We start from the raw sequence: 22,200 nt of genomic DNA, 5'->3' as shown, positions 1-22,200 counted from the left end.
TTTAAAGGACTTGATTTGGAGTCCTATGTGGATGATTGCTATAAGAAGGATGCTTACCTGAAGTGCTACCAGGAGGTGATACACCCTGTTAATGGACCGGATCTATGGGAAAGAACTCAGTATGATGATATCATGCCACCTCCCTATAAGAGGCCAAGCCACAGACCTGTGAATAAGAGGAAGCGAGGGCCTACAGATAAGGAGAATAGAAGCCAGAATCACCTATCACAGAGGGGTCAAATTCAAAGATGCTCCAACTGTGGTGCAGTGGGACGCAAGAAGAGGGTTGTACAAAGCCTAAAAAGAGGGTATGTAACATTATGTTCTAGGGTTTACTTCATATTATGCTTTCTATTTATTTCACTACTTGGTTATGTATCTAACTCTCTGTATAATTGCCATTTTCTTAATAGGCTCAAACCTCAACACAACAAGAAGGGGGAGCCACAAAAAGAGGGAAGAAGGATACATCCAAGCTGACCCCTGGTCAAATAGTTCGAACAGGGAGAAAGAGAAAGACTTCAGCATCACTACCCAACCTTCCAACAACTCAGCCAAGAAACCAGTAGCTAAGCCCAAGAAACCAATACCTCAGCCCAAGAATGTATCTACTCAGCCCAACACCCAAGTCCAGTCCATTCCGAAAGCACCTTCAACCCAATCATTGGCCAAGAACAAGGGTGCAGCAGCAGCAACCTCCTTTAACAAGAAACAATCACTGAGCCAGCCATCTGAGAGGAAGAGGTATTTTTCTGTCATCCAAAGTAGTGCACCACATGTTCCTCTACAGAAGCTGAAGTTGATGGCCAAATTACCTCCAAGTCAATGAGAGACTCTTTAGATATTGCTTGTTATGCTCTTTTGTTATCAATGTCTTACTGATATAGAAACAATATTTAGTTTTAGAATAATGCTTTATAAACACTATTTTAATGTCTGTATTTTGGTATTAGGTGTTTCAGCACACTTTGTTGAGTACTATTTTTTGTTTCAGTGGCATGACATCCAGTGTAATCTATGTTATCCTCTTAGACTTATGGAAACCAACATCTGATTTGTGTTTGTTTTAACTTCTCTTCAATTGAAAGTTGAAACAAGCCATTAGGTTATTACTGGATTCATAAATATCATTCATGCATATTGTACTTTACTGCACTTCTTTATTAAGATTGCCAATTAAAACATCACACCTGATACACCATTAACCAGGTTCATATCAGATACTCCATTAAACATCATTTTCATTCATTAATTCAAACAGGTTCACACATGATACACCATTAAACTATTGTAACATCACAAATTATCCTCAAACTTTAACCCTACAACACAACAAATCTCCTAAAATTTCCTAGCTAAATCATCTATAATTTAGGTGCATTCCATATGGTTGCTTTAACTTATACAGATTCTGCAGCAATAAGAACAAAAACTCAATCCAGCCAACAATCCCTAATGTAGCAACAATCTTAAGCTTCCGTTCAACATCCTTTGATCTTGATTTTAAGTTTGTAATCTTCCTCTTGGTTCTTGCAATTTCAATCTCCTGCTGAGCTCCTCCAGGTTCTGGATTTGTCCAACAGAAAAAATACAACCATCCTAAACCTGATAAAAGCCAAAAAGATAGATGAAAAACCTCCAAATTCACAAACCCAGAATCGAAAATAAGGAACAACAGCATACCTCATGGTATACGCAGCCCCAAAATCTTCGTCCCGGGTTATCTTTCGTGGATGAAGGTCGCAAAATTGGCCTCTCGCCATGTTCGCATAGCAACTCCTTCGCATGTGAACGAAATCGTGCAGCTCTTGAACTCTAGGAAGCCATGGACGCTGTTTGTTGAACCCCTAGCGCTACTGCTCTCCGTTGAGCTTTCGAAGAAGACGCTTGTGTTGTCCACTCCACACACTACACCCTTATTTAGTTTCATTATTTATCTATTTATTGTTTTCTTTATTATTATTATTATTATTATTATATTATTATTATTATTATTATTATTAATTAATATTAGGATAAAATATACTTTTTGTCCTTGAAGTTTGGTAAAAGTTTCAAAAATACCCCTAAGTTTTATTTTGTTTCAATTTTATTCCAAAATTTTTCGATTTGCATCAAATATACCCTCAATGGCTAAATTTTCAAAAAGTTTAAGATCAACCTAACTATAATGCATGAAAATTATGCTTGATTTGCTTGTGTTGAAAGTTGTTCTTATAAAATTGTTGTTGAATTGGTCTTAAATTTTTTTGAAAAATTAGCCATCATGGGTATATTTGATGCAAATCGAAAACTTTTGGACAAAATTGAAACAAAATAAAACTTAGAGTTATTTTTAAAACTTTTGTCAAATTTAAGGGACAAAAAGTATACTTTACCCTTAATATTATATTTGTTAAAAAAGGTGCAATGGACACTAAAGAACTAAGGGGTCTCGAACGATTTTAAAATAAATTGGAACCTTCGGACCATTTTGTAGCGAAAAAAAGAAGGCGGAGACAAAATAAATTTTTAGCCTCTACGTTAGGGACAAAAATCGTACTTAACCTGATATAATATTATGCTACAATCTATAATATTAGGTTCTCTTGACGCATGATGTACCAATACATCATTGCAATGTCCTTGATTAGAATACTCATTGAATTAAAAACATACCCGAGGATCAACAATTATGTTAGAAGACATGATGAAAACCATCATTCTCCCCACCATATGAAGTGTTACCATGATTATATGGTTTTCTACTACAGAAGTATTTGTTAATGTAAATAGCGGGGGATCAAAAAGAGAGTAGAAAATCATCTAATATTTTAACAGCTAGGAAGCTAATAATAATTTCCAGAAAACACAATTTGGACATGATGCCATGCTTGTTTATCTGACGACAAACACAATCCATAAATATATAATAATGGTTACAACTTACAGCAGAAGATACAAAAGGCTCGCCTAAAAAGATATGTACCCCTCATGATGGTCCATAGAATTAAACCAGGAAGAATAGATTGAGGAACTGGGAATGGACATAACTAGTGCTACAACAGTTAAGGGAAAGAATTTACTACTAGAAAAATAATTCTGGATTACTCATATGGGGTCTGAATTCTGAAGTCAAAACAGCTTCATGCTACTTAATCCAGAAAGAGATGGGCAAAAACTAGGGGCTATAATAACAAGCACAATCAACTCTTTCTTCTTCTTTTCTTCCCTTTTTTTCCCCTCAATTTTTGTTTTGTTTGATTTTTCGTGGGAAGTTGCTCAAACCTCAAAGCAGAAGACAAGCTACAAGCACAGCCAAAGGGGACAAAAGGAAGGAGATGGTGACCTTACCCTGCGCATTTTTCGGTGACTGAGCTGCTGAATTGTTTCCAGCAGAAGATCCAGATGGTGTTGGTGATGGGGAAGCAGAAGGCAAAGGTGGTTCTTTCACTTCAGATTCTTTCAGAGGAGGGAGTGGAGCTGAAGCCGGTGGCAAGTAACCTTTGGGAACAGCTTGTAGAAGACCACCTATTTGAACAGGTAGCATGTAAACAGGCATGTTGTCACCCATAGTCAAGCATTTGTTTCCTGCAATAGGAAGAAGAATAAATCATATCAGTATATCAAATATGAGATTTGCAGAGCTGAATTTTACACCTATGAAACTGGACCAATATATAACATGGAACATTGGATCCGCTAGTTCCAAGAATAAGAAACATGTTTTATATGAACTTACTTCTGTATCTGTTAGCTGTTTTTGGGAAATCTGTGATGACTCCATCAACTAATCCTTCCTGAACAAATGTATTGATTTCCACAGTTGGATCCGAGAAGAAATCCCATGCCTGAGATACGAACTCATTGCTAAATGTTTGTGCATAGACGGAGAGATTGGCATGATGGAGAGTTGTTACAATCTTCGTAGAGACAGTAAGGAAGAGATCAGAATTGGTAGGATACACAGATTTCTTCTGGAGAACTACAGAATTTGCAAAGCTTTTGATGTCGTTTACTGCTGAAACAACAGCATCACCAACTAGCTCATCGATTTCGTAGACACGTTCATAATTTGTTTTCCCTTTAAATTTCATTAGTACAGAACTATTGGTGGACTGAATCATAACCCTTGGGGGCCCAGTTTTATCATAACCAGCTTTGCTCAAAGTGTTCATGACAGCATCAGTCACACTCAAATCTTCTTTCTCTGCAAGATAGGCAGCATTCTGACAAAAGTAGAGAACAGCATAATGTTAGCAGACTTTAAGTTTCTACTTGGATGCTAATTGAACAAAGTAATGCAAGACAATTTTCATCTTTTCCTGTTCTTATTTCCCTCACATCTTCACATTTTTAAAGCAATACAGTGCAATATGTAAAATTGATTATTAAATTAATAGGTAAAAATTCTCATCTCTCAGTTTCTCACTTTCTCTATTGATGTACTGATACTAAAACGGAAAACTATGACTATTAACATAATTGAAATGGCATCTCTTAAAGATTCAATCAGCAATGCTTTTAATTATCCAAATTTTAGCACCATTACCAATTGAGGAACAACAATGATAACACAGAAAGCATTTCTCTAATAATTCACTTGAGATATTATTTGAACATGAATGTGACAATTTTGTATTTTCCCTTCTCTTACTGTGGCATGAATAAACCAATCCAATCTCCAAGACCTTATCCTATTTAAATCTGTCTACCTTTGCCATTTAAGAGTCAAAAAGTTATTTGCAAAATAACTGAATCATATATTCTTGTGAATAACTTAGAAGTGATGCTTGAGATTTATGGATGTGAACTATTCTTCCCTTCCTTTATCCCTTTCATAATATATTCTCTTAACTAGACACCTTAATTGAAGAGTGAGTAACTGTAAACTGTTCTCCTATTAACCCCAAAAGTTGCCGTTTGCAGGTAAAGAAAAGCACCCTTAACCACATGTAACTTCTTAGAATGGAAATCCTGCATAAAATATTTAGCAACTTCTATATGTTTGGAGAAACCATCTACTAAACACACACACCATGGGAGAAAAGCTACTTTGACTAACATTATTTCTCATCAAGGAATCTTGAAAAGGCTTACATAAACACACATCATCCAGGCACTTCATTTGTGATCCATTCATGTAAGAATCCAATATTTGGTCATATGTTATGTAATTACAGAACATAGTAAAGACCGCATTTACATTGACATTTGCGTTTACAAAATTACCAATTGCAACATCATTCACGTACTTGAGATGTTGCCCCTCATTTTTGCCATAATAAGTAGAACTGTAAATAAAACAATGGTTACCTTTTAGTGTTTGATATTTATTTGATCTCATTTAATGATGTTTTTCTACAGTGCATGCCTATAGCAACGAGGGAAAAAAAACATCTGTGGTTGCATTTGATGCTAGTCAGATCTACTTCTATAATTTTGAACTCATTTTTATCCAATTCATTAGACATTTGGAAGAAAGGGAGTCTTGGAGCAATGGTTGAATTGTCTCCATGTGATCTCAAGGTCATGGGTTCAAGCTGTGGAAACAGCCATTGATATAATTATCAGGTTAAACTACGTACATCCCCTGACCCTGCGTTACGTGGGATACTTGTGCACCAGGCTGCTCTTTTATTACACATTTGGAAGTAGTTTCAAAATATTAGCAACAATTTTTTACTCTCTTCTCAGTACACTTTGGTGTGTACAAGGATGATACTGAGGTCACTCATTAATCATAAGATCCATCACAATGTTGAAATAATTTAGCAGATATGAACAGGTAATGGAATGAGCTGTAAACAGAAATTGCAGGCATGAGCATAACGTACCTCAATGATGATCACAACACTCGATAGGGAAGTCTTGTTTCTGGCCAAGTCCAAGAAATCTGACAGACTTAAAAAGTTGATATTGCTCTTGTCATATTTTGGGTTGCGGAATAATTTGAATTTAGAATAAGGGCTTGATATTGAGGCTGCAAGAAAAATAAAAGAAAGTAAAACACTGATATCATATACTTGTCCACAAAAATTAAATATATCCACAGCAGGCAACGGATAATAAAAACAAATAAGGAGAGTCTTTTTAGAAGCTATAAAAAGAACTCAAGATGAGTAACAGGCTTGCAGCAAGATTCGATATGGCCCCATAGCTGTAACATTACAGAATATTTAAGTCGTTTTTTTTTCTTCTTAAAGTATGATATGTTTGTTTTGAGTTTATATATACCTCTTTCTATATGAATCCTCACTAAATTGAATAAAGCATATCTGACTATTTGACTTACGGGTCAAGGTTTGTATATCTTTCCATGTCAAGCTAAAGGTAAATATGCCAGTGCCAGATTTGATCTCTGGGATAGACTTGGCAAGACTAGCGAACCGTGTTTGAGCAACTGTTGTGCTCTCTATAAGATCTGCAGAGCTTAAGCAAAACGGTGTTCCATCCTTTGACATTTGAACAGGACAGTCAATGACATCTGCCCCATCCGATATAGCCTTTTCATATGCCTTGTTGGTGCAACCGGGAAAATCTCCGCTTGCTCCACATTTTGAAATGACTGTGGTGTTAACTGAAGAATGGGCAAAATAGGAGAAGTAAATCGTCAATGATGGAACAGCAAGAAAAAAGGTTAATGAAAAATATAAGAATACATGTTGATGAAGCATAAGATAGAAATGTACTTGTCTTTTTAGCATTGGCGCCTAGGAGAGCAAAGCAGCCTGCTCACAAAAGAAGATAATTCAGTACATACTCAAATAGAGGTCGAGTGAGAAGTGCTTAAGTGCGGAATCCACATACAACTTAAATCAATTATATACAAATCTTTGGAACGCGCAGAAATGTAGTAAAACAACGAGACAGAATTTCAACATGGGGAAATGATGAACATGCAAGACCTCGAGCAAAACATAAAGATTTCTTTTCCTCTTTATTTTTGTTAATGCGGCATGGAAAATGAACATAATGATGATTTTGCAATGTTTGCTTAAAGTATGCAGTTGAACCTGCCTAAAGGAGTGTAGTCTAAATAGACTGTTGAGGCAAAGGTTGAGGAAGAAGAAAGTTAATAAAAATTCTACTGGTGTTATTTCTTTGAATTGCACATGATAATATGATATAAATCTCAGTTGGATCATCTTGGAATCTGCCAATGTATATAGATCAATAACATATATCCCTACCAATTATTTTACACTTAAGGTAAACCACCTTATAGAGGAATCAATATTATGAGGCATGGTGATCACATTATAAATCCTAGGTCCTAGGCTTAATGGATGAAATGAAAAATGCATGAAATGAAATATCAATTGCTACAGTGTCCAAGAAAAAATGATAGAATTTAGCCAGAATTTTCCAAAGCTGAAGGGTGATTTATAGATAAGTCAAATTCACAGGCACCACTCATCTATCAAATAGTCAATCAGATGACAACTCATTCAGCCAAAAATATTTGAACATATGCAACATCTCAGTGGAAAAAATATTAGGTGAACAAGAGTTGATCAGTTGAAAGGCATTATATGTATGCAAGGCAGCACGAATCAAAAATGATGAAGACACAACTCACCTACAGCTTCAGCTGGTGTTATGGGGAAGTCAGACAACACACCATCAACAGAGAAGTCTCCGTTGTCAATGAATTGGAGGTACTCTGCTAGAGGATCATAACTGTAATTAAAGGCAGACGGAACATCATTCACAAAATTCGATGCAAACACTTCCAGCCCCGCTTTATGTGCATCAGCAACCAAAGAGGTATGAGGTTGTAGATAAAGGTTTCCGTCTACAGGCCATATGTAATCCTTGGGAACAAGAATTCCCGAAGCAAATGTCTTGATAAATGTTAGATTCTTTAAGTAAGAACCATAAGTCTGATTGGTCGATGGATCTACAACATCTTTATCCATAAACCTGAAGACCAGTTTTGTAGTCTTTGCATTAAAGCGCGAAACTATACCTCTCAGGAAACCAGCTTCAGGTGATGAGATATAACTGACAACAACTCTTTTAGAAACAGTAAGTACAAAGTTTCTCATGCTCAAATTGTGCTGTGTATAGAATGCATCATGCTGCAAAATGTCAATTATACAAAACTTAGTTTCAGGACTAACACCCAGACGGAATGACAAAAGTGTACTATGCCTCAATTTACCTGAATATTCAACCACAGGGCCGGTGGCTTTGTTTCTTTAACTAACTTGTCGACAGTTAAAATAGAAAACAGATTACCATCAAAGTCGTTACTTCTGGAGTAAACTCCTTGAACCACTGTCCAGAAACCAAAACAATTGTCAGCAATATATATACATCTATCTATCTTTAAATATTATATGAATAGTCAACACTCCATAAAGCAAGCGAAGAGAGCAAGAAGTTCAACAACAGCTGATCAGGAAAACTGATTTAATTATGCTGGCGCAACACAACACAGCATCTAAGTGACACAATTCAATTAATGATCACTGCCTGAATCTTTAGTAATTGTTTTGGAGAACAAAGTCAAAAATACCAATTTATTAATAATTACTGTACAACTCATTTCAGCTCAAGCTTGTCCAAAAATCTGCTATTGCTACATATCCTTGACCCATGTCCCATACTCCCATACTTAAAGTATAATGAGGAGATATAACTTTACACATAAGCCTAAGCGTCTAGAAAATTTCAATCACCAAGAAACAATATCCCCTTCTAGCCTTTTTTTCATAGAAGACATTAATGGTCATGTACCAGCTATAACTAGGAGACATGTCTTGTTACAGTTTGTTCCACTTTGCATAGGTCAGTTTTTCAATAATTTGATAATATGATTACCAAGTACACTATAGGTTTAGCTTATGAGGTGTTTCATTTGGATTTAATAGCAAGTTACTAAACTAATAAGGCAATAAGTTTTCTATCTCATAGGTAAAGTCTAGAATTGTTCCTCCCTCTACATGGTGTACTCTAGGATAACTAAAGGCTAAAAGAGTTTGAAAGTGGAGATACAATAGCCTAGTTTCTGAATGTTTTCAGCACTATCTTCAAGGTCCTGAAGTCCAATAATCCCAAATCTTCCTAGGTTTGTTCTTCTTCACTTCGTTCCACCATAATCTGAAGTGTTGGCTATGGCAATTTTCAAAAATATCATAAATTGAAATCTCGTAAAAATTTCCCAGAGTTACATGCTTATATCGATTAAAGACCACTATATATTGCAACCTCACATCATCAGTCAATTAGCATCTTCCCTGCTTGATCTACTAGATCTTAACATCAGTAACTAAATAAAAGGGTATGACTTCAAATTAGTATATCAATTATTAAGAATCGAATTAATATTTAAAGTTACTTACAAATAACATTGGCAAGATCCTTGAGATTGTAATCCACAGAAAAGTATCCACGGACTGGTGCACCGTTAACTAGGTAGGTTTGACTTTTGTTTTGAAAAGCTTGAGCAATGTTTGTAGCATTATCAAGCTTGATATCCGGAATGCAAATCCCAAATGAATCTTTTGTTAGTTGAACATCACACCATGCAATGTAATTATTCCCTGATGTCTCTCCTACCAGACTATAGGCTGCATAGCTGGAATCAGGAAACACTCCCGAAAAACCACCACGTGCTATGACCACTGGTGGACTTCCTGCAAAATAACAGTACAAGTAAGTTGCAAGAAACAAACTACAGAATTGAAATTTCTACTATGCTGGTGGGCAGAGCTGCCAGATCCCACCCACCATATCTACCTATCACTTCTCAATTTGTGAAGTTCTCTCCATTGCTTACTAAATTGGATCTTTTATCCATAGAAAAAAGTATCTAGCATATCCCTATCTCTTCATTTTTTTCTTTTACTTTTATATTCTATATTCTATGAAGTTTTTTTGTTTGCTACAGCTGATAAAAATCGTAGTTTTGAACGATGTAGTTTTGAACGATATATATGTACAAAGCCTTTTTTTTTTCTATAATGAAGATAGTCGCACGTAATGACAGATCATATGGCCATATATGTACAAAGCCTTTTTTTTCTCTCTTAATTTGGTTACTCATAATTTTTCTGTTATTAATTTATATATAGGCCAATCTGGGTTGAAAATCCTGAATTGTAAATTTTGCAAAATGTGTCCCAGAAAATTAATCTGATAGAAAACATGATACAAACTTCATAAGTTTTGATTAATCCCATGCAAAGTAAAGTAAATTGATCCATTTTCAATTACACCAACTTCTTTCCCGAACCATCACTTCCGTACTCAACTCAAGAAAGCATCAAACCTACGATGCACACATATTCCAAAATGACGAGTGCTAGGAAGTTAGCAGATTTTGTGATTTGTAGCTATCAATAGAGTTTTTAATAATGTAATATTACATCCAATAGTGTGAGATTACTCACTTTTCTTTTGATGGTTAAGTGTTGGCCAAATTCTAATAAAATGCTGGTTCTCTAGACTTTCTCTTCCAAAATTGATAGCGTATTCGTATTATATACATATACATCAAATTCAGTGACTCAAAAAATTCAGTATTAACACACTAAATTTTTCCTTAATAAATTTTTTTACAATCTTATCCTTGTCAAAATAATCACTAAAAATAGCAAACATTTACCCCCCCCCTCTCTCTCTCTCTCTCTCTCTCAAGCTTTGATTGTAACAGTTATAGTTATAATTTTTTTTACTATAATTTTGTAACATTTTATAACTTTTCAATACATCTTTCTGCATAAGCATCTTTTCTTACCCAAAAAAAGAAATCTATCTTATTTGCACATTTATGACATCCAACAACTATTTTGTAAGCACCACCAAGCGCTACAAAATCTCAGCTTCAATTGTTAAATATCCGTTTTCCCCGCACCAAAATGAAAAAGTAAAAATAAATTAAGAAATAATTAAAAAAAAAAGGAAATTCGTATTCATGAATTGAACAGATCCTCGTTTTGGTAACCGAACAAACACAGTAACACCTTCTCAACAAAGCTCAAAAATGATACTGCAAATTAACATTTCGATTTTCGAGTAAGCTAAGCTAAGCTAACTCCCTCTAAACAGCACCAAGAACACGTGCGTCTTCAGCTTAATTTCTTAAATTAAAAAAAAAAAGTGGTGAAAGAGAGAGACTCACCGGTGAGTGTCTTCCATGCGTTTGTTTTAGATCCCTGAGCAGAAGCCAGAGCAAACAATGAGCAAAAGAGGAGCAGAGAAAGAGCGTGATCAACGGCGCGTGGCTTCCACATTCCGACGAATTTTCAGTCTCCGATTAAGTCCCGGCCGCACTAGCCGGAATTTAAAAACTAAAAAAAATTATTATATATATAAAACAAAAAAACAACACAAAATGAAGTGTGCGGTTCTCGGGAACTGCGTGAGTTAGATATAGTGCTAGTTGCACAATGGCTTGAGAGAGAGAGAGAGAGAGAGAGAGAGAGAGAGAGAGAGAGAGAGAGAGAGTTCTGTTGCTATTGCATAGAAGCTTTACAAGCTGGCTTTTCTTCTATATTCGATTATGAGTCATTATATTTTTTATTTATAGGCGGAATTATTTGACCTCTATTATGTACGAAAGTAACATTAGTTAATTTCAATTATGTTAGTTATATATTAAAACTAGTCATTAATATTATTAATATAAAATATATATATATATATATAAAAGTTTTGTTGTTGGATAGATATATTTTTTTTTTAGTTAATTGTGATTTGGATGCCATTCTGGCGTTCTTTGTTGTTGCTACATTAAAGTTCTGTTAAAGTCTATTTTTATTTCCATTTTAGAAGGGAGTAGGTGAGGTACATAAAAAGTTTTAACTTTAACATGTTCTTTGGATAGAGAAATTTAGACGAGAAAGTGGGGGGGAAAAATGATTTATACTTCTGAATTTTTTTTAAATATTTTAGTCATTTTAAAAGTTAATTATAATTAATATATATTATAATATTTTTAAAATTGAGATTAATGACTAAAATTATTAAAATATTAATATTTTAAAAATATCTAAAATGCTTCTAGTTTTTTTTTTTTATAAAAACGGCTTAAACAGTTAAACTTTAGGATAAGAAAAATATATGTGTCAGTTGAAATTGGTGCTCAATATTTAAAAAATTTCGAGTTCAAATTTTAAGAGAAAAAAAAAACTAAAAGGATTTACTATTTAGTAATTATAATAAAATTTGAGTGGATTAATCAAATTCTTCATATAAAATTTGAATGTCAAACACCCCCCCCCCCTCTCCCCCAATGAGTAAGTAATAATATAACTAAAAACAATTCTATTATATTTATACAAAAAATTAGTTTTATGTATAAAATATTTGTTAAAATATTAAATAAGTATTGAAAATATATAAAATAACACATATATAAATATACAATATCTGAATTTTAATATATAATTTTTTTAATTTAAATTCGTATAAACTCAGCAATATTTGATTTAACTATAGAGCAGACTTAAAATTGCTTAAGAGAAATAACCAATGAAAAAAATTCAGGGAGGGAAAAAGAACTTAAGGCACCTAATAAGCAAAGCAACTATCAAATACGTATCTTTTGCAAATAATTCAATAAAACTCAACAAATAATGTAATAGAAATATTTTGCAAGAATATTTTCACTTTAAAAATATTAAATGAATACATACCTTCACAAAAAAATCGTGTGCGTTTACCTTTTATATATATATATATATATATATATATATATATATATATATATATAGAATAAAGTGTCTTTTTGTCCCCAACGTTTGGGATAAGTTTTAAAGTTGTCCCTGACGTTTCAATCGTCCTATTTAAATTCCTAACGTTTCAAAACTGACTCAATGTTATCCTGCCGTTAGGAATCCGTTAATAGAATTGACGGCGGGACAAAATTGAGAGGATTTTGAAACGTCAAGAACTTAAATAGGATGAAAACATTGGGGGACAAAAATGATACATAAAAATAAATTTTAATTTTATCCTTTAATAATATCAATTTTTTACTATACATAGTATTCAATTATTTTTTAATCACATATAAATAAATTACACTTAATTATATTACTTTTATTTTAAATAAATTAATTTTTTTTATAATTTTACTCTTAAAAATTTTTAGTTATCATGAAATATTTGTAAAATAACTAGTATATAAACTTGTAGAAAAGAAAAAATAATATATATACAATAAAATATAAATTATACTTTTTGTTTCTAATGTATCAAAATTCTTTAAAATTATAAAAAAATAAATTTATTTAAAATGAAAATAATGTGAATAAGTGTAATTTATTTAGATATAATTAAAAAATAATTGAACACTATATACAGTAAAAAATTAATATTATTGAAAGATAAAATTAAATTAAAATTTGTTTTTATGTATCGTTTTTGTCCCTAACGTTTTTGTCCTATTTAAGTCCCTAACGTTTCAAAATCGTCTCAATTTTGTTCCATCATCAATTCTGTTAACGGATCCCTAACGGCAGGACAACATTTAGTCAATTTTAAAACGTTATAGACTTAAATAGGATGATTGAAACGTTAGGGACAATTTTAAGACTTACCCCAAACGTTAGTGACGAAAACGATACTTTACTCTATATTTTTTTTCTGTTTCTGCTTTTCAGTATTTTCTTTTTTAAAAATTTTATGAATAAGAAAGAATAATAAAAATAATTATTTTTTAATTTTTAATTTTTACTTTTACCTTCTCTTTTTATTTTTATTTTATAAAATCCTAATAATAAATTATATTAAAAATTAAAAAATATAAATATAAACTAAACACGTTCCACATTCTTCTTCTTTTGTTTTGTTTGAAAACTTTTTCTTCCAAATATATCTTAAGTACAGGATGTTGAATTGTTGATTAATTATCAAACGAATATAATATTTAATAACCACACATGTAAAAATTGAAATGATAAATAATGAACAATTATGTATTAATTCTTATCATATATAGTAAATAACTATGTTTAAGTAATATACACTAAAAATCAATCTTTAAACTAGTCATTCGTATAGAATATAAATTAAAATATAAATATATATTAAAAATAAATTAAAAAATATATATTTATATTATACACAAATATATACTAATTTATTTTTATATGGACATGGTGTTATTGCAGAACGAAATATTATATTTATGTAAATTGTGTAACACATGAAAGCTACTCACAAAAATTCATGTCTGAAAATTTATTTATAAGTAGAATGAATTACCCAAAAAAATCATATCACAAGCAAAATTACTCATTACATAATTTATTCTTTTATAAAAAATTCAATACTTCGTTCTAGCATTTAGAAAGAAAAGACAATTTATTTATAGTTTAATTACTTTATTAGTTTTTATAGTTTTGTAAAATTTTTAGTTAGGTTTTTGTATTTTTTTTTAATTGAGTCTTTATAATAATTTTTTTTTTAATTGAGTTCCTATATTTTTTTTTTATTTGGATCCCTGTACTCATTTCTTTTTTTAGTTAGATCCCTATAAAATTAAGCCAATTATTGTCAAGATAGACTTAAATGAAAAAAAAGCTAGTGCAGGAACTCAATTAAAGAGAAAAAAATATAAATACCTAATTAAAAATTTCGCAAAACTATAGAGACTAACAAAATAATTAAACTTTTATTTATTTATGCAAAAAAAGGCCATCAAGAAAATGCGTTTTTTTAATTAAAATTGTGGAACAAATTATCCTGATTCAACAACAAGAGAAGAAAATATTTATCAGAAACATATTTATTTGTACCTCCAAATAAAAAGTGTTTCTTTTATATGATTATCTATAGTTGTCATAAGTTAGACCTTTCAAAATTAATATTGCATATAACATAATGTCTATTTCTTCCCCGTCTGAGTTGACTTCAACGTCTAGTGCTTTTTTGTGTATAATGTAACGTCGTCTCTACTTGTATACCTTTCTTTTCTTTTCTTTTTTTCCCATTCCATTAAAAGGTCATTATTCTTGAAAATGAGATAAATGTAAAATAATATATGCTGCTTATCGGTTTTAATTTATATAGTTTATTAGAAAAAGCTTATCATTAATGATTAATATATAGTAAACCTATGTACCCTTTAAGTAATCATTCACATCAATTTTTATTTGTGTTTTTTTTTTTTTTACAATCTTCTTTAATCTGGCATGATAAAAATTAACTCATCGCAGATTTAAATTCTATTTAAGAGTTTATCGCTGATATCAATAAATTGCTTCTGTACAAGACATAATTTAAATTTCTATCACTTATTTAAGTAGATTAATGAGTTAACTAATAGACTAACTCAACTTGATTATCAAATAAATATGTTATTAAATATTAATTCGATATTATAGGTTTTGGGCCGCCGGAATATGGAATTTGGGAGAAATTTTAAATAATTTTTTACCCAAAAAAAACATCTGTGACTTGTGTATTAATTATTTATATATTTAAATAAAGCAATAAGCAAGGAATATTGTTCGAAGCAGACTTAAAGAAAATTAAATGTTTTGTTTACATAATCATAGAGAATTAGTTCAACTGTTCATAAAAAAAAATAATAATAATAATTAAAAAAAATTAGTCCAACTCTCCAATGCCATCACTAAACCGCTACGAAAAGTCCAGAATGGAAGTTGATCACAAAAAAATGCAGAATTTTCTATGAACAAATATTTATAGCTCAAATTCTTCTTCATTTAAAAGTTTCGACTTTGAACCTAAAAAAACAAAACAAAATTGGATGAGCGAATTCTCGGTGGACTCCGTCAACGAGCTGAGGTGATGACTGATGAGCAAAAGAGTAAAGACTAAAGAGTAAATAAATAGTTATTGTTTTGGCTTTTGACTGATGCAAAGAAACGTGTGCTTCAAATGTAATAATACAACCTTAATATTAAGGAGACAAACAATAATCAATTTGAACAATTTAAATTTATTTTATTTAATATTTATTTATTATATAAAATATATTAAATAAAATTAAAAATAATAATTTTTAATATTTTTTATTATTAAATATTTTCATAATACAAATATTGTAGTTGTATTGTATATAGTTAGTAGCAAACTAATTTAATATAATATTACAATAATGCTCTACATTCATATAAAAAATATATCCAAGTTATTCAAGCAATATTGATCAGACGCGCTATCCTCTCTCCCTCACTACTCGTTCTCTTCTGGTCGCGCTCATTTTCTTTTTTCGATCTAGTTACATTGCATTTATCTTCTTTCCATTCTTCTTTGTTTTCTTCTTCGATCTGCACTTCTAAATCGAAACAATGAACGACTCAACTTCAAATCAGTTGAGTGAAAACGATTTGGATTATCCTTCTAAAACGAATCAAACTGACGAAGTTTGGATTATTCAATTTCGAATCGAATTGAATGGAATGCAATTGTTAATTTAAATTGAATTGAATTGAATTGATAATATGTAAATTATAGGCAGAGCTGTTTGAATTTGATTTTATACAATGGATTATGTTTCGTTCACTCAATACTATACCATGTTTTACCATGAGTACGTGTTCAATTCATTATACAGAAAGCTATTTGAATTTGATTTTATATAATGGATTATGTTTCGTTCACTTAGTATTATACAATTGTTTCACTATGAGTACGTGTTCGGTTCATTATGCAAAAAGTTGTTCGAATTTGATTTTATATAATGGATTATGTTTCATTCATTCAGTACAATATTTCACTATGAGTATTGTGTTCGGTTCATTATGCAGAAAGCTATTTGAATTTGATTTTATATAATGAATTATGTTTCGTTCACTCAATACTATACAATTGTTTCACCATGAATACGTGTTCGGTTCATTATGCTGAAAGCTGATCGAATTTGATTTTATATAATGGATTATGTTTCGTTGATTCAGTACTATACAATTGTTTCACCATGAGTACGTGTTCGGTTCATTATGCAGAAAGATGTTCGAATTTGAATTTATATAATGGATAATGTTCCATTCATTTAGTATTATACAATTGTTTCACCATAATAACATATGTTCGGTTCATTTCTGTTCTACACAATTCAAAACTCTTTCTTTTCACCTTCTACTACTTCTTCACCATAGAAAAGGAGGAAAAGATAAAAAAATACAACAGCAACAATAACAAAATAATAACGATAAGGAAAAAACACGTGAAAAATAAAGAACACGAAAAAGAATGAGGAGAATGAGGAGGAGGAAGAAGGCGAAAAAGAAGACGCTTCGTGTGTAAACAGGCATGAGAAAAAAAAGAAAAAGAGGAAAAATATTGGGTACGAGCGATTTTGTATGTGTTAGACGTGTCACGTTTTATTTAATGCTATTAGATTTTTTTAGTGTTGGACTAATTTAGATGAAATTAAATACAAAATTACATGAATGTGTAACATGAGTCATAACTGATAATATTATATATACCTTAATAATCGATTACCAAAAATCCAAAACAGTTACTATATATAGTTGTATTAAAATGTAATAATACAAAGTATTTTTAAATTAATAAATATAAATAATAATAAAATTGATCCTCTGTTTTTTATCTATAAACAAGTGTATTAAGCCATGTCATATGCACGCGATAAAATTAAAATTATGATTTTAAATTATTTTGTTAAGATTAATTTAAATTATAATAATTTGATTAATAAAAATATAACATGTTATGTATTATTTGTTTTTTTTTAATCTAATGTTAAATATATTAACTCTAAAATAGTTATTAATTGGTTTTAGTAATCTACTTTTTTCAATAAATCAAACATATATACTCAATATGACTATACATAACTTAATAATACTTAGACCCACCAACAAATTTTTATATGTTGTTTTACTGTCAAGAAAGAACATATCAAAATTAACTCAAAATAAATAATAAATTATTAGAGAATTCTAATGCACAAAATTCTCTAATAAATAATAAAAAAGTTAAATCTACTAAAAAATAACTCAACATTTTTTTATGTCTGCAAAACATATACCTGAAATAATATTATATCAATGTTAGTAAACAGTTTTACAATCATCAACCGTATTTACTATACGTGACTCCTTCTTAAAAGTTATTCTACACACGTGTGCAGTTGGAAGATAAATTACTGAATTTTATTTTATTTTTCTAAATTATTATAATTATGCATTATTCATTAAATACTAATTGTAATATTGTAATATAATTATCAATAATGATATTTTCTAAAATAAATTTAGAAGAGAGAATAGTGCTTTTATTTTGGAGAAAAAATGAATTCATGAGGAATTGACACCTCACTTTTATTAGTTGATAATGTATTAAATATTAATTTTATATAATTATAATAAAAATATTTCTCTTAATATAATCATGCATTATTCGTTAAATGTTAATTGTAATATAATTATAATAAATATATTTTTCTAAAATAAATTTTGAAAAAAAATAGTGATTTCATTTTAGAGAAAAAATAAATTCATAAGGAATTAACACCCTAATTTTATTAGTTGGAGAAAAAATCCGATTTTAGTATATTTTGTCATTATTATACATTTTTCTCTAATCATATATCCACTGTTTTCTTTTCTTTGTTTTAGTATTTTGAATTTGGGTTTAACTTCTCGTAGTTCTCACTTCTCAGTCATTCTATTAGATGTAGTTGATAACTATTGAAATTCTTCGATTAATATAGGAGAAAAATATATTATTATATGATAGAATTAATATGAGTATGTTTTATTATTAAATAGACAAAGTTAATATAAAATAAAATTATACATAAAAAAGTAAAGAAAATAAAATTAAAATAGCAAAAGTGATAAAAAGATTATTTTTATAATTTTGTTTTGTCATTTTTATGTATAAAAGATTAGAAAATAGTAAATTTTTAACTAAATTAATTTATATTTGTTGTATTCAATTTAAATAAGTAATAAATGATCTTATTTTAATTTATTCCTTAAATTTATATATCATAAAAATTAAATTAAATAATTAATATACATAATTTTAAATTGTGTGATACTTAAATATCTATTCAAATTAATTAGTTGATATAATTAATTCATCAATAAGTTAAACAAAATAAAGGAGAAACATGCTACGTTGATTCTATCATTAAAAGTAAAAATTCGATTTTTATATAATAGAATAGATAATATAATAGACGGCGAAAAAGAGAAAGATAAACATTTTAGATCCTAAGTTGTTTCATTTGGATGTTGCAATGTGGGTATCACATTATTTTACTTATTCTACTCTATAGACCCTTTTGTAACTTTATTTCAGTATCAATGGAATTTTACTACCTTTGAGTACTAAATTAAAATTCAAAATGAAACTGAAAAAAAAAAGTAAAGAGTATAAAATTATTGATTGAAAAACACTCTAAATAATAAAAAATCAAATTAACTTTAATATTAAATTTATTAATACGATTTTAATTTTATATAATAGTTAGATAATAGATTAGTAAAAGCAAAAGGAAGAATGGCTTTAATTAGTATTTAATAAAATATTCATTTAGAATAATTAAAAAATATAAAATTATGATATTATTAAAAATAATATATTTTTATGTTAAAAAATTATATTTAAATAAAATATTTATAAAATATAAAATTTATAGTAACATAGTTTCATGAACATTAATCATTAATCAATTATGAACTAACATAAAATTATAATATAATTTTTTTTATGAAAAAATAATCAATAATTAATATTAATAAATATAAAAATCATCCAAACACTTTGATTAAAAGTATGCGTGGTTAATTATTATTCATTATTAATAATATTTTGTTCATAACAAAAATTGAAAATATAATTATTCAGATTTAGATTTTAGAAAAATAAACGTATAAATAACAAATGATCTATTTTATCATGTATATGATAAATTAATGAATTAAACTAACTGATATAATGAATTATAATTAATTAATTGGTATCAATTATAATAAATTGTATGATATTTAAAAAGAAAATAAAATGAATAAAAAAATAAAAAAATAGAAGAATAGAAGACTATAATAAAATAAATTGAATGTGAGTTTTTTTTTACAAATTTTATATCACATCCGCTTCAATAATAATAAATAAAAATACATCAACTTAATATCTAAGAGAAAGTGATGAGATAAAATCATAACACAATTCTAAAATAAAAGCTTAAATTAAACCATAATATCATTGCACAACGCAAATTGAAAGTAATTTCACACTACAATATACCACATAAATATGTAAATGACTTAAGCTTAATTACGAATTTTTTTTATTTATGCATACATGATAACACCATAGTCTATAAATACTTAATGGATAATATATCATATATTGCTCTAAATGATGAGCATGGGAGTTGAAGAGTGTGTGCTGATTTGTGTCCATGATAGTTGCTTTTTTGTGACTGACGCCTCATAGAAAGAAAAAGAATTGTTGTAAAAGCTACTCAATGAAAGAGTAATTGGTAAATTAATGATATTTTCTTCTAACATATATGATCTTTTATAATGGTAAAATAAAAATGGAAGGAATAAAATTATGTATTTTTATATTAGAAATAAAATTTAATATTTATCCTAATAAAATTAAATAACTAATTAGTTATATTTAAATAAATTAAATAAATTAAATAAAAATATTTTTAAGAATTAATCAAATCAATTAGTCAACAAAAATAATTAGTATAATTAATTTTATTTGATTTATTGAATTCAAAAAATAAATTAGAAAATAATTGATTGAATTAATTAGTTGATATAATTAATTTATTATAATTGATTGGATTTAATAAATTAAAAAAAATAAATAGGAAAATATAGGAGACAATGATTTTTTTAACTAAATTAATATGTATTTATTGTATTTAATCATTATAAGTAACAAATCATCTATGTTATTATGTACCTTATAAATTAATGAATTAAAATAATTGATATAATAAATTACAATTATTTGATTGATATAAATTATAATAAATTGTGTGATATTTAAATACCTAATCAAATCAATTAGTTGATATAATTAGTTGATATAGAAGTATGCCACGCTCATCATGAAGTGCAGAAATTTAATTTTTATATAATAAAAATATATATTCTTATATATATTATAGAAATATGATTTGATTCCATTAACTTGCTTATTTTTTTTAACTTGTCACCTATATTCAGCATGAAATTTTAATTTTTCTAAAATAAATTTAGAAGAGAGAATAGTACTTTTATTTTAGAGAGAAAATAAATTCATGAAGAATTAAAACCTCCCTTTCATTAGTTGATAATGCATTAAATATTAATTTTATATAATTATAATAAATATACTTTCCTAAATTATATAACCATACATTATTCATTAAATTTTAATTGTAATATAAATATAATAAAGATATTTTTCTAAAGTAAATTTAGAAGAGAGGAAAGTGCTTTCATTTTAGAAGAAAAATAAATTTATGAAAAATTGACACCTCACATCAATTAGTTAGGAAAAAATACAATTTTAGTATATTAAGTAAAAGTATATTATTATTATTATTATTATTATTATTATTATTATTATTATTATTATTATTATTATTAAAAATATTTTTGATTGATAATTGATAAGTAATTTAATAATGTATTAAATATGAATTTTATATAATTATAATAAAGATATTTTCCTAAATTAGTATAATTATGCATTATTCATTAAATGCATTCATTTTGGAGAAAAAATGAATTTATGAGGAATTCATACCTCACTCTCATTAGTTGAGAAAAAACTCAATTTTAATATATTAAGTAAATTATATAAATAGAAATACTTGCTAAGTATATATAAAAAAGGAGATATATAATTATATATAATATAATTTATATATATGTAACAGATATAAATTGTTATAATTACAGAGACTTACTATAATTATATTAAATTTAATTATGAATGTAAATAAATAAAAGTGATAATAATTAATATTATTTTTTCTTTTTTATATTTAATATTTACCGTAAATATAAAAAATATTGAGAAAAAAAGTAGGTACTGACTTTATTTTATTTTATTTTACGTCATGGATTTTTTTTACTAAAATTAATGGAGGAAAAAAAATCTTTATGATTATATATCAATCTCAATCACAATAAATAAGATGAATCGGTTGAGCAGCTAACAAATTTAAAGGATAAATATTATTTTTTATTTATGAAAAAAATAAGGTAATATGCATGCGTATATTAATATAGGAAGAATATATAC

General features: G+C 28.4%; 1 protein-coding gene across 1 annotated transcript; it reads right to left on the bottom strand.

The window, feature by feature from the left end:
• Positions 1-2,811: 2,811 nt before the first annotated feature.
• Positions 2,812-11,501, bottom strand: LOC112790587 (glycerophosphodiester phosphodiesterase GDPDL4). Its single transcript, XM_025833065.2, has 9 exons — positions 11,111-11,501; positions 9,330-9,623; positions 8,147-8,262; positions 7,562-8,063; positions 6,672-6,710; positions 6,275-6,559; positions 5,817-5,962; positions 3,722-4,208; positions 2,812-3,570 (listed from the first exon to the last, which is right to left on the bottom strand). Exons 1-9 carry the CDS (start codon positions 11,220-11,222, stop codon positions 3,269-3,271), a joined length of 2,283 nt encoding a protein of 760 aa, XP_025688850.1. The 5' UTR covers positions 11,223-11,501; the 3' UTR covers positions 2,812-3,268.
• Positions 11,502-22,200: the final 10,699 nt, after the last annotated feature.

Source organism: Arachis hypogaea, chromosome 1 (genome assembly GCF_003086295.3).
Source record: "Arachis hypogaea cultivar Tifrunner chromosome 1, arahy.Tifrunner.gnm2.J5K5, whole genome shotgun sequence".
NCBI lineage: Eukaryota > Viridiplantae > Streptophyta > Magnoliopsida > Fabales > Fabaceae > Arachis > Arachis hypogaea.
Note: the sequence above shows the minus strand (reverse complement) of the source record. Positions and strands in the feature narration are given on the sequence as shown.

Excerpts from the sequence above, each read along its gene's own strand:
- LOC112790587 (XM_025833065.2), bottom strand. The coding sequence starts at position 11,222 with ATGTGGAAGCCACGCGCCGTTGATCACGCTCTTTCTCTGCTCCTCTTT. Across the intron at positions 8,263-9,329 it reads GGATCTTGCCAATGTTATTT|TGGTTCAAGGAGTTTACTCC; the intron begins GTAAGTAACTTT and ends GTTTCTGGACAG. Across the intron at positions 6,711-7,561 it reads AACACCAGCTGAAGCTGTAG|GCTGCTTTGCTCTCCTAGGC; the intron begins GTGAGTTGTGTC and ends TTTTGTGAGCAG.